The sequence below is a fragment of the Sylvia atricapilla genome, chromosome 2, assembly GCF_009819655.1.
Source record: "Sylvia atricapilla isolate bSylAtr1 chromosome 2, bSylAtr1.pri, whole genome shotgun sequence".
NCBI lineage: Eukaryota > Metazoa > Chordata > Aves > Passeriformes > Sylviidae > Sylvia > Sylvia atricapilla.
In genome coordinates, this window is record NC_089141.1 from 17,136,779 (window position 1) to 17,151,076 (window position 14,298).

At 41.8% G+C, this 14,298-nt stretch overlaps 1 protein-coding gene across 1 annotated transcript in view; it reads right to left on the reverse strand.

Moving 5' to 3' along the window:
* Window positions 1-13,441, reverse strand: part of GBE1 (1,4-alpha-glucan branching enzyme 1) — a 137,868-nt gene extending 124,427 nt beyond the window's left edge. Inside the window, 2 exon segments of the mRNA XM_066338342.1 lie at window positions 13,325-13,370; window positions 13,373-13,441. Coding sequence (XP_066194439.1) covers window positions 13,325-13,370; window positions 13,373-13,415 — 89 coding nt within the window. The 5' untranslated portion in view covers window positions 13,416-13,441.
* Window positions 13,442-14,298: the final 857 nt, after the last annotated feature.

Sequence of the window (14,298 nt, forward strand, 5' to 3'; positions counted from 1 at the left end):
ACACAGAGGTTGCTGACAAGAGTCAACAATACCCAGAGCAGCCTTTGAAACTGATAACCCAGAGAAATCACTGGAGTCAAATACCTGAAGTTCAATCTATTACATCTTGGTAAAGTCCACAAGTTGCACAATAGTGGTGTCACACACCTTGTACTTCAGTCAGCTCCAGCACCATCTAAAGGAATTATGCAAGTGTACCAGGAGCTGTCTCTAACCCTTCCAACTGTGAAAACTCTTGTTCTAAAATAATGGTTCACATCAGAAATGCTTGCCAGTGTATTAGCAAACACTACTGCTGAGCAATGTCCTTCTGGCTGCAAAAGTCCTTAGTGAGTATGCCATTAGATGAAGGTATTCATCAATAGAGTTTTTTATCAGGGTTGGACTGGGCACCAGCAATAATTTGTATTATGAAAAGCATGCTTTTACACCATAACTGTGTCAATATTGTACACTATATTGGTAATGTCTTTTTGTGGACAATTTCTACTTTCTCTGGACTCTCTACCTCAATAATTGTTTTGGTTTCCCTGTCAAGGAGTCCAATTATTATACAGCCTACACCCCAGAACTCACCACGCGTTTTTAAGGAAACACTTAAAATTGAATAACAGTAATTGCCACGTACTCTCAATTGACAGTTGAGAAATTGACAGTTTGCAGCAAACTGTCCTGATCTCCACTGCAAAAGGACAAACAAGCTGTTCAGTGAGATACCTGGAGAACAATCAAATCTTGACAGACTTGGCATTTCCTGCATCTGTAGGGCTTGGGAGCTGTTTCTGTCAGAAGTCATTATGGTCAAAGTGGCCTAGAATAACACTTAATGGACATAATTGCCACTTTACAGCTACCTCCATTTTGAGCTGGAAATCACTTGAGTCGACCCTGACTGCTGCTGAAAGCTCAGTCTGATGTGTACTTTGATGGTAATATGTTATTTATGATATTAGGGAAGGTCAGGCCTTACTTCTTATTCTGCAACTCCAAGGCCTCATCTCAGATGAAGTATTTGCTTCTGCTGTAGAAGAAAGTCTGTTTATGTCATTTTCTATACTATTTACAGCTAAGCAAAAAGACAAATCACTTGGCCAAAACGCAGAATGCCTGATAGTCACACTCAAGACATTGTTTGTTATCTTGTAATACTCAGGCCATAACTTCATGGTCCAGAAGAGATCCTATTCACAATGCAAAGACACTTAATCCAGTCATTGTTACTGTGCAGCAACAACATTCCTGCTTTACTGGCTCTGCTAAAATAGTTGAACATAAAAGGCCTATTTCAGTCCAAATTTAATAAAATTTTAAGTGAAAATTATCACTATTTTTATTTAGCCACCTAATCTTTTTAGCAAAGCTTTTCCTGTCCTTCCTGAATCCACAAGCTGTAGCTGAAAAATACATATATCTCCAAACACAAACTGAGTGTATTAATTTTTCTCATTTGGAACCCACAGACACTTTCTACCAATTAAAAGAGGTAAAGTACTAGGTTAGCTTTTGTACTATAAACACTTTTTCATCCTATTATCAATTCATGGAAAGAAGCAGGAGATTGCTTTCCTCAGAAGAAAAAGCATATTTTTGAAAAACCAGATTTACAGACCATCTTTCATTGTCATTTAAGAACATTATATTTTTATTATCCAGTTGCAAAATTTAATAGAAACTGTTTAAGTTTAGGCAATAGATGTATGAAATCTGTTGAAACCCACTGCACTGGGAGTCTTGCAGAAGAGGAGCTGGTGACACCTGCTCTGTTTGGAGTAGTTCTTAAGGCTTGAGCCAGCTTGAAGGTTCACCTGAGTAGCAGTCATTGCCTAAAAATGAGGACAAAATGAGTTTTAAACTAGTTTATGTGCCATCTTCAGTCCTAGAACCATGCTCACACCTATCTCAGGAACAAAACACCTGCAAGTGGGAGAAAAGACAACTGGTATAAATCAGCATTCATCCAGGGCAAACTCTGAGGATAGAGGGTGGGATTTATATCCAAGTAGCAAAGCAAAATGTGCCAACATAGTATCAGCACATGGCAATGTTAAGTCTGGCAGTAAACTTCTCTAACCTCTCCCAGGTCTTGCCTCCTGCAAACCTGAGCTTCTCAATCATCCTCTACCACGGGTAACAGGAAACAATACACATTTCATACATTACATGGTTAGACAGTGACATTATGATCCAAAAAGATAATTTTTGGATCTTTAAAAAAAGAGTTAAAAAAACCCCACCATACCAATTATTAGAGTTTTAAATTTTGAGGAAAGTTCTAATTTGCCTACGTACACATCAACTGTGGCATCTAAACTGAGGGCACAGGAGGGAGATGAAGAGGAAGTCTCAGCTTTGAAGTGTTTTTAACTACATGAATTTACAGTGTTAAGTGAAGTAGCAAATAATCTGAATTACAAACTCATACATTTACTTATTTTAGGACAAGTGGCAAATAGATAAAGCTCTTCTGTCCAATTTTTTCTGATGAAAACAAAGAAAATGCAAAGAAGTTTGGCAAATATCTCTAAATGCTAACACTTCTTATTTATAGATTTTTGTCTGAAAGAAACTAATCACTGTAATCACATTCAAATTACACTGCAATAGCAAGCAGAGGTTTTAATAGAAATCTGCTATTTAAAGAAAAGACTGTTCACAGGCTTGATTTTTTTTCCCCTAAATACTTTCCAATTGTTGTAAACAGGATTAAAATAAAGCAGAAACATTTTGAAAAAACCTTTCAGATGTTTATAAAATTGGGCATTAAGGAACTCTTCTGAGAAAATTTGTAACAAATATGCCATAGATTAAGTCAATGAATTCTATAAGCCATAGCTAAACTTGCCAATGAACTCTGGTGGAGGCTGAATTTACACACAGACCAGCTAAAACTCCTCAGAAAAAGCTGTGTCTATATACACACTTATGCATTACGCACATAAAGGGCAATTAGTATGCACATAAAGTACAATTAATACATACATAAAGTGCAATTAATAAAGATATTTTTATGGTCTTTTGGGAAAATACATAAAAAGGCTGTACAGCAAAAAAAGAAAAGGTAGCATTCACACTCAAACCAAACTTTACACCACTAAAAGCTAAGATACAACTACCTTGAATTCTACACAGACTAAACACAGCTCCAATCTCCCCATTTTCAGCAGCAAAGGTTTGTGTTTAGAGGTTGCACGTGGAGGCAGGGCAGGGAGGAAAGAGTTAAAGCCCAGACTGTTCTGATACTCTTACCAGTACCCAAACTCCTGCCTCCACTGACCTTTTTAATCCCTTTATCACTTTAGACTTTCCCCTCACTGCCTGACAAAGCAGCCAGCAACGCCTCTTTGGATTTGCTTTCTCCAAGAAAGGGGAAAAGCTGCTTAGACAATGGACACAAACCCGTGTGTAACCAAATGCTACGCTTCTTGGGCATGCCCAATGAGAAGATTATTTTTCTACTCATGCTACATGCCTGAAATTAGTGCCAGTAACCCAAAAGCACCTGTTGTTGCTCAAAACAATTGATAACCACCACCAAGAAAGTAGCCAAGGGCCTAAAGAAAAACAGAAGCACGGAAAAAAAGACCACCCTAGCTAAAAAGAACATGGGCCAACTGTACAAATATTTAAGCCTCATAAGGCTGGATCAAAGGGTCCACCACATTACTTCCAAGATGAAAGATTTAATGATATTAAATCTTTCAATTATTTTTAAGCTGTATTTCTCTACATAACTGCCTCTTTAAGTGACCATAAATGTACAAAAGACATCTGATCCCTATTGAAAGGGAAATCAAACTTTTTCCATCAGACTGTGTTTCACTGGAAAAAAACCTCACATACATGTTCAGAGAGGCCATGCCATTGGCAGAACTAGACACATACTGTTTACTTCCCAGAAGTGAAATATTTTCATTAAAAACAATATCCATCAATTCAACTCAAAGATATGATGATCCATGAGCTTTCTAAAGATTAGGCTAAAGCTCGGGAGTTCACATGAACTGAGAGACAGGATTTGGTTGTTCAGACAGTAGATTTAAACCACCTGGCTCATTCAGCATACAGAAGCTTTACCTTGTTCTCCACTGCTTTAACTCTCAAAAGAAGCTAAACAGCCCCTGAAGTTGTAAAGCTTGTCTATCTTCAGCTCTTTTCCTTCATTTCTTACCAAGGAGAAATTTTTCCTCACTCCTTCTGTATTTCTCTTAGGGATGTCAAAGGTTGTCAGGGAGTAAGCAGGACAACTGCAGAAGCGTGGGATATGAGAAATAAGACAAGATGACAAATCCCATCAAAATACAGGCTGAGAAAGGATTTGAGAACCAACACAAGTATTTATTTGCCTTACGTCTCACATTGACGTACCAAGTATAAGATTGTTTTCTAATTTACTTCTCAAAAGGTTAGATTTTTAGCCTAAGCTCTGGAGATCCTCTTTACCAGCTCCTGTCCCAAACCATCACAGCTGCTATGTCACAAATGCTTCTATGAAGTCACCACTATTGTTTGTGTAACAAACAAACCTACTGTTCAAGTATTTTACATGCTGCCCAAATAGCCTCAAAAAAGCTGGCAACCAAAGCAGTATTGCAAACTTCCTATTTCTGTAAAGCTTCAGCAATTTCTAAAGGGGTAGCATTTTTAAGAAAGAAGTGTTTATTCAGGTCAAATTAAACCTTGCTGAAAGTGATCAAAGAGTCATAACTTCTTATAATGAAATGGAATACTTTTTCTTAGACTGGAAAGCATTTATGACCTCACCAATCCCTATCATACCAGGAACTTTATACTGGGGATATAGCCTATAACAGGTATCAAACAATTATGTTAACTATTAACAGTTGTCAAATAATAATGTGAACTTGCTTAAGCCTGACACACAAGACAAGTTTTAATAAACTCTTTTCTTGGGATAGCAGGTACAGTACAATCAGCATGCCCCCTAAAGCTGCTAAAATGAGCTGCTGACTGTTACGTTCCTGCAGTGAATACACTCTAGTATGGGCAATTTCAAACAGTTGTGGTAGTGCAGCAGTTTTCATTTACAACACACAGTAACTCAGCATGATTTTAATAAGAGTCTTTCAGGCAATTCCCCCTGGTCCTTCTGCCTTTCTTCTGAATTATCTTATCAAATGCTTACACAGCCAAAAACTTGGATCTGATGATGACAATGCATTCACATGTGACTATGGGGAATGTCTGGAGGTATGCAAATGTAGCCTGCCTCTCAGGGACACATTAGGAAAAAAGTGCCCTCAAACCAGAAGTCTGACCCACACACAGTTGGCACAGTTTAGCCATCATCTAATTTTCTATATTCATCATCTAAACTGTTTTCTCATTTAAACAAAAAAAAAAAAAAAAAAAAAAAAAAAAAAAAAAAAAAAAAAAAAAAAAAAAAAAAAAAAAAAAAAAAAAAAAAAAAAAAAAAAAAAAAAAAAAAAAAAAAAAAAAAAAAAACCTGTAATAAACTACCTACATCTGTGATCAGCACTAAGATGATTTTCACTTGTCCCAAGGCAATGCCTCCTAAAGAACCTTCCCTAGAAGCTCTCTCTAAAGAGAAGGATAGAACAAATGAAGATCAGACCCTAACCAATGCCAAGAAATAGAGAAAGTAATTATCTTACAATCCATAGATTAGCAGGCACCTTCAAGATCCATGTAGTCTGTTAATGTATGCCAACTTATGCACACTTCCAGAAGTTCTTGAAATACTTGGGTTTGGTTTTGAGTGGAAGAAATTAAAGAAGAAATACTGGTAAGTTCAAAGTGCTCACTCTCTAATGTTTTGCCAGGATTCCTCCCCATTTCCATTCCTACCAAAGGACAGCATCCTTACTTTGGCATGTACCTGAAGCACTTGTAAGTGGGAGAATCCAGATCCTAACCCCCCTTTAAAGACTGTGAAAACACAAATTTATTCAATGAACACAACACAAGTTAGAGCAACAAAGGCTAAAAACTTGTATTTTTATTAATGAACTATGAAAACTACACCTGTTTATTTTGTGACTGAGCATCACTCCTTTTGTTCACCTAGGCCACATTTTTCTGAACTTGGCATAACCTCTCAGCAGTGGCATTCCATCTCTGCAGAATGTAGGCCCACCCTTACCAGAACTTCATGACCCACTTTGAAAATATTTTCTCTCTCCATCACTAAGCACAAGGGCAGACATGCTAAGTATTAAGAGAGGCAAAGCAACACACAGGGGCAGCAAGGATACAAAGGAAGCAAAGTATCCTATGCCTGAACAAGAGCTTCAAAGAGAAAAGGAAGGTGTTTAACAGAAAGCATTAGAGCTACCTCTACCTGCAAATAATACCAGTCAATGGAATTGCAGCAGAATGACTAAAAACTGTCAAGTAAGGCTTTTATTAAGTATACCAAGAGAATAAGTTCAAATAAGCTTAGCCTTGGAATTTCCAGATTCATGGAACAATTTTTTCAACATGTTCACAGAACAACAACTAATTGATCTGGGTCCTTTGACAGATCTTCAGACGTCTATTTACCAAGAGTCTATACTAAATTTTGACTGCAAATAATGTGCAGATAACATTCATTATTTAGGTGCTTCCAAGGGCAGCATTGGAGGCATATTCTTTGTAGAATCAACAGGACCCATGTCTAACAATTGTCCTTCAATTTCTCAACATAGGTGCTACAAGAACATCAAAATGTCAGATACTTGGGAAGAGGCAGCCATATTCTAGGTAGAAACATTTTTTTTGCTGAATATTTTTTTCCAGAAGAAAACTTACGTTTTAAAACATTTTAAATACAAAGACCCTGATCTTGCTGCACTAGACACTTTGCCTGAAGACATTATTTCTTTTTTAACCTGATGAATAACTGAATGAAACAAGTTTCAAAGTACAAAGCAAATGGAAGCATGCGTGAGAGATTTTAGGTCTGGCATTGTACAAGTCAAAAGGAGCTATCTTTTGCAGAAGGCAGAAAATGAGGGAACAGCTAGGATTAGATAGTGGGAGTAAATACAAGGTAACAGGGAGCTTGAAAGAGAAGTGTCTATACATAAATATTGAAATTGAACGGGGGAGAAAAGTATCTTCATGAAACAGAAAGTCAATTTAAGACAGTCCTCCATAAGAATGCCTTCTTTACAGCCTTAAAGTAGTGAAGAAACATGCACAAACACCTGAATGTAAAGTATTCAGCAAGACAAAGCTTTTCCTCACTATTACAGTGAAACAGCAATCAGATTCCTGGTCACGTTAGAAATTGTTCTAGAATTCCAGGCAAATTCTCAGAGTTGATCCAACATGCTCAGATAAGCTGACACTACCTAACAGAGCTGAGGGGGCCTCAATCCATTTTTTCAGAGAACACCAAGTTTTACCTTTATACAGAGGCAACTGGTCTGCTAACAAAAAGCAGTACCTACATCCTTATATTTCCCTGCATTTTCATAAATCTGGCAGCTATTAACGCAATTCCAACTTGAATCTTTTGACGATGACTACACCAGACACACATATGCCAGATGTACATTGGCCCATTTAAGTACTTCTCTCACACACTTAAAAATTAAGGTTATCAGTGAGATGGTCAACTACACTTGTCACGGTTAGTAATCCCAATGCATATGAGCTAGAGACTAGGATAACGCAGAAGGATACATTCATTAAATTTGCAGGGTTCTAGAATCAATAGAAGTCTACTGAACTTAGGGATGCCACCAAAACCAACAAAAATACAGCCAGATATGACATGGTTTTTCATGAATACTTAGTTCTGCTCACCCAATACAACAGTCCGGATGAGGCACAATGGAAAAGCAAAATCTAGTTTTTCTGATGATAATAATAGTTGTGTTAATTCTGTGACAGATCATCCAGTCCTTCTCCCCCTTCCATCTTCATCTAAAAATAGGATTCTAGCTTAGTCGCCCTTCATCTGCCATTCCCAAACTTGCTAGACCCCAACAGCTGCCTTCCTACTCATCCCTATCACACCCAACACCTCTTCATTTTCAATACCTCAGGTACCCACCACTGATCATCTTCAAAAGAGATTAAAAAAGAGCCATAAAGCAGCACTAAACTGATATTAAGCAGATACAAAATGGGAGATAAAAATGAAAGCATGGCAACTATGTCCCGTTTGTAAGAATGGAGGGATCTCAGAACATCAGGAGAAAGCTATGAGCCAAGTGACAGGACATCTTGGTAATTGATACTGCTACAGAAGCCACTGAGTACATGTCCCATCTCAACCAACTCACCAACACTTCAGAAGGAATGGAACCCCTCTTTTTCAACCCATCCATATGGCCCAAGCACTATCAGCAGCATTTTATCCAGATCAACAAACCAATGATTTTTGAAAACAAAGACTGAAGCTGTGCATTGGTATTATTTTTCTTGTTTATTCTATAGATTAACTATTCAAAGAAAGCTTTCACCAAAGACTACATAATCAGTATGTTACAGAGGCGATTCCATGGTCTGGTAAAATATAATAACCCAGGCACATTGTTACAGCAGAAAATTGTAATAGGCAGCACTTTCTAGCACCAGTTTGTAATTCCATAAAATGCAATTACACCACAGGCATTAATGGTTTTAATTGAACCAATTATGCTCTAAGAGGTAAAGACTAAAAATACTACTAAATTATACAAAGTCTTTAGTCTAAATAACACTTGAGACTTAACAAAATACTTGTGGAAAAACATATTGCAGATGGTCAAACAATGTAGCACAGTATACCCTACACAAACACTGTCACTTGGGGATTTTTTTGCTTGGTTTTTGTAAGCAAATTCTTGTTTAGAGATATGAACAACATACATTTGGGTCAAGGCCACGCAGTTCACTATATAGACACTGATTTCCCTTCATCCCAAAGAAGATACTCCTTCCTTAACTCAGGATCAAATTGAGGCATTCATAAAAGAAAAAAAATTTACAGACTTCTATTTTCTGCATGAACACTGTATGCAACATGCCCAGGCATGACAAAATATTGAAAAGGTAATGTGACCAGAAGCCTTTCTTCATCCTAGTCACTCATTTAACTATGTCAGTTCATGTTCCATGCTTAGGGCATTTCTAGGTCCTACCATCATTTTTAGGCATTACTTCTTTAGAGAAATCCTTTGCACCTATCAAAGCACTCATTCAGCATTTCTTGAGGCATTATGAAAGAGAAGGAAAACAGTCAGTTGTCTAAAGCACAGAATTACACTTTGCAAGAGGTTAAAGGAGACAGTCCTTGAAAGCAAGAGGAAATTTTCAGAACTTGAGGCAACATCACAATTCATTTCATCATGGATCTGACAATTCTCAAGGTGAATCAGGATAATCATATTACACTGCAAAATCCAGTCTTATGTGACTAAAGCCTGTCTGTCCTTCAGCAAACCACACCCTCTGAGAGAAAGGAAAAACAAAAGAATGCGCAAAGCTCTCACCATTAGCTACGGTGCTGTGCAGATGGTCACCATCCTGAGGGTGAAGGACAGCACAGGGCAGGAGAGGCAGATAAGAATCCCAGCAAGAGATGCCTGCACTTGCTCAAGGCATGGATGAGCAGGAATACACTAGAGCCTCTCCAGAAAACAGCTTTTTGTTCCTGGTCTGCCATCTTCTACCCATGGCACACAGGTAGGGCCTGAGAGATGGGTTTCCCCAAAACAGATGTCCAAAAGCTAACTTCAAGAGGTGGTGAGCTGCTCACATCCACTCCCAGTTTATGCCATCTATGGGGACAGGTAGCTGCAAGTGCCTAAAGAATGAGCCAGGCTGCACTCCAAGGGAAACAGGGAAAACAGACCAGAAGCAACAAGGCTGCATCAAGTCACAATATTTGGAAAAAAAATCTGCACAATTTGGGTATCCAAACACAGGGAGAGGCTGCCCAAGGAGGCTGAAGAAACACATCCTCAGAGACCCAGTCCAATCCAACAAGGTCCTGAGCAGTGTAATCCAACACCAGCAGTGGTCGGTCTTGAAAGTGAGAATAACCAAGTCACCTGTGCAGCCTCTGACACCCATGGATACAAAGTTCTCCACTAACAATCACCAGCCATGCTCATACAGCACCACAGAAAAGAGCAGATAGACTCAAGTCCAAAGGGCAACTCAGCAACTTGCTGATGTCACTGCCAAGATTAGGCCCAAGTATTTATCTCCCATCACTTCTACAAAGAACTTTTACCAAGCAAGATAAAGGAAGGACTAATTCACTTCTTATTGCACAAGGCATAATATAAGATCTCCACTAACAAATGTTTAAAAGCTTTGTTTCTCAAGCATCCTTAATCCCCTATCAAAAGCCCCAATTTTTATTTTTTTAGGCAATACAGTATGATAACTATAAGCTATAAAACTTCCATCACTCCATGATGATTTGGTTTAATATTCAGTAAGCTCAGTTTCACTGCAAACTCTAAGAAGAGATTCAGACTACTACAGGAAATCTATCCATGTATGTTGTATTTGATCAAGTCTCATTCACGTCTATTTTTACCCAAAACTTCCTAATCCAAGCAAGTAATATACTTCTAGTGCTGCAGGGCGCCAGGCACCAAATCTGCCTCCCATCCCCTTTATCAGGAAAAACTCAACTTTCTGAACTCAGAGACCACACATACTTTTGGTGTCTAAACTATTAAGTGGAAAAAAAATGTCATTGGGCAGGGCTATCCGGAGCAAAGTTAGAGATAGTCAGTCAACAGTAACAGAAGGAATAATGAACAGATTGTCACAGGCTCAGCAGTTGAGTAGCATCGTTTCTACTCATTTTCCTTCTCTACAAAACTAAATCCATTGCTAATATAGCACTCCCGTCCTACCAATGATGAGGCTGTGGTAAGAAGCTAACAAACATCCACTCTTACACACAGATTTGCTTAACAGCACATATCCTGGCAGCTTCATCACAGTTTTTCCTGACCATGTAGGGTACCAGACCCATTGAGTTATTTAACAGCACCATACCACAATGATGGTTCATACAACCACCCAGTTAAATGCCTCAGGATCCTTCAGCCTGTTAGAGCACATAGCCTCACACTAAGGATTTTTGACAGAGCACACACAGTTGTGAAGGGCTGGTTCACCACCTCCCCCAGCAAAGGAACTGGACATAAAGTTAGCAAATCCCATATACTGAAGGTCCTAAAGAACTGCTTCTTCACACAAACAGCAACTAGGCTGAAAAACTCCTTTCCCCTGGGCACTCTTGCTAAAACACACCCGAAGCCATTAAATACAGACTGAATCACAATTCACAGAAACTGCAATGAACATTGCATGCAGACACTAACAGGCATTTATTTCCCAGGGCTTACAACTTCCACTCCCTGGCACTCTCCACCATCCACAGGATGGGCTGCTTCTTTGGGCTTGGAATAAACCATCCAGTTTATCACAGACTGCCACAGAGCTTTCCTTTACTCTTTTAAATTAATTAACAGGATACACAGTATCACATAGTTTACACAGTAATTCTAGGGCAAGTGACCAACTGGAGGTTCAGGAGGCAGAAAGTGACGAGAAAGAGACAAGACAGGACCAGCTCTATGCTTTAGATGCACAGTTCTGAGAAGTACACAAAGTTTTGCAAACTCACTGTACAGGCATACTATCTTCACAAATACAAACAATGCTACCCACAATATGACTGTTATGATGGCAGGCACATTTGGGAAGTCCAAATGTTTCAATGAATATTTTATTAAGAGATAGATATGCCCATTTATTAATTCCTACACCCTAGATTCCTGCTGAAAATATTAGGTGTTTTACAGCACTGAATGCATGGCCAGGAGCTTGCCAGGAAGCATAAAACTCTTCAGTTGTTCTGTCATTAAGAGATTAAGTTCGAGAAAATGCTCCACAAGTGAGTCTAATAGTTTACTCAATGCTTAATCCTATTTTACAAGATCTAGACTTTCCACTATTCAACACCAGAACCCTACATGACACTTGGTAATGTTAAACCACGCTGAACATAAGAACAAAACAAAAAATAAAATTAATTATATTCCTTCTTACATCCCTCACACACAGAGACTTTTCCAGACCTCTGGGACACAGTGCACCGGTCAGTACTACAATTATTTTGATTGCCAGACGACCAGTAGTGAAACACAACAAACGTGCAACATAAAAGCTCCCAACGGCGTTCAGTGGGCGGGTGAGGTTTCAGCAGCTTTTCCAGGCCAGCAGCCTGGCTCTGCAGGATGCAGGCCTCCTCTTGCCCAGCCTGCTACTAGCAGGCTCTAACCCAGGCCCTGGACAGAGGGCTGGCATCACAGTTCCCAGCGAGAGGCACAAAAAAAGGGATGCTCAGCCTGCAACCTAGCACCAACCTAATGCACACTCTGCTACATCGTGCATTGCAGGTCTGCCAAACAGCTGAGCTGGTGGTTCAGAGATACCTCCAAACACGCGCCTGCAGGAAAACTCTCCAGAAAGATGAGATTCAGGAGCAGTTTATTGACAGATTATTGCAGCTAGGCATTTTTGTCAGTGATAGCAGCTTGGTGCATCATCCTCACGTCCTGACGGCATCCATCTCTGGGACCCCAACACAGGAAGAGCACTGACCTTCTGGAACGAGTCCAGAGGAGGCCACCAAGCTGATGAAGCATTTCTCCTATGAGGGAAGGCTGAGAGAATTAGGCTTGTGCAGCCAGTGAAAGAGAAGGGTTAGCGGTGACCTAATGGCATGCTTACACACCTGAAGGGAACTTAAGAGGAAAGAGAAGGCTACACTATTTACACGTACTGACAGCTCAACGGGAAACTTGCTCATGCTAGGAGTAGGTTTAGATTAGATGATAGGAAAAGAATCTTTATTCGAAGGGTGGTGAGGCACTGAAACAGGTTAGCCAGTGAAGTTGTGGTTGTCCCATCCCTGGAAGAGTTCAAAGCCGGGCTGGATGCGGCTCCAAGCAACCTGAACAAGTGGAGGGTGTCCCCGCCCACGGCACCACGGTTGGAACCAGACGATCTTTAAGGTCCCCTCCAACTCCCACCCATCTATGATTCCGTGCCCCTCCCAAGCCGTCCCCGGCCGCTCTCGGGGGCTGCTGGGTCCGCAGTGCCCGGCCCCGCCAGGCCGGCGGCAGCTCCGCGGCCGAGGCCTTCGCGCAGCGCCCCGGCCCGGAGGCCTCGCCGAGCCCCGGCCACGGCCCCGCCCGCGACGGCCCGGCCGGAAGGGAAGCGGAGCCGCCCCGGCCGAGGGGAGGAGAGAGCGGCGCGGGGGAGGGGACACCGCCCGCCCCGGCGCCCCCAGGGGCGGGCGGGCCGGCGCTCCGCGCTCCCCTCCGCGCCGCGGTACCTGCGTTGGAAGTCGGTCCGGAAGGGCGCCAGGTAGGGGTCCCGCCCAGCAGCTGCCGCAGCCTCGGCGGCTCCGTGCAGGCGGCGGCCATGTCGCCACCGCGGGCTCCGCGCGATCCGCGCCGCCGCTAAATACCCGGGGGAGGGGGCCGGGCGGGCGGCCGGGCGCCCCTGCCTCTCCCCGCCCACCGCCCGGGGCGCCGCCGGGGCCGCCCCCGCCGCGGCTGCGGGAGGGCCGTGGGCCCGGGCCGGCCTCCCCTCGGCCCTGGGATCGGCCCGCAGCCCCGGCTCGCCGCCCCTGGAGCCCCGGCACCGCGGGCGCCGTGCGAGGAGCGACGGGCTCCGAACGGCGTGGGGTGAAAGCAGAAGGAATAAAAAAAAAAAAAAACTTGCGACAAAAATAAAGCATCTGCGGGAGCCGACCCGCCCGGCAGGAGGGGATGTCTGCCTGCCGTGGTCCCCCGGTTTGTTTTCTTAGTGGCTCTTTGATGTCCTTTCCAGCGTGTCAGCTGCCGGGTGAACTCTGCGTTCCCACACACATAAGCCCCGCACGCCCCAGCCAACATCAACACCCCCAAAGCAGAGTTGGCATCATCAAGGTGCTGAAATACATTTCTCGACTGTTTGATAGGGTGCTGGCGTGCTCACAGACAGCTCAGCAAAACAGAGTCTGGGGACATCCCCGAGTTCTCATAAACACCGTGTCTGTGTATGGCAAAATGATGCTTTCATCAGACACAAATTCCAAACGTGATACGATTAGTTCAGTTGATCCTGGTGCAGCTCCAAATGCTGAATAGCACAGGTAGATTGCTGTGGAAGTTTTGACCTAATATCAACATGTCTCGTTTTTGGATAGGCCACCAAATATCCAAGGCAACTAATCACCAGCCTGACCATGCCTCTAGGCCAGCGCTGAGCAGTTTTATTTAAGGTCCAGCAATTTTGCTTTGTTTTGATATGTAGTGAGAAAGT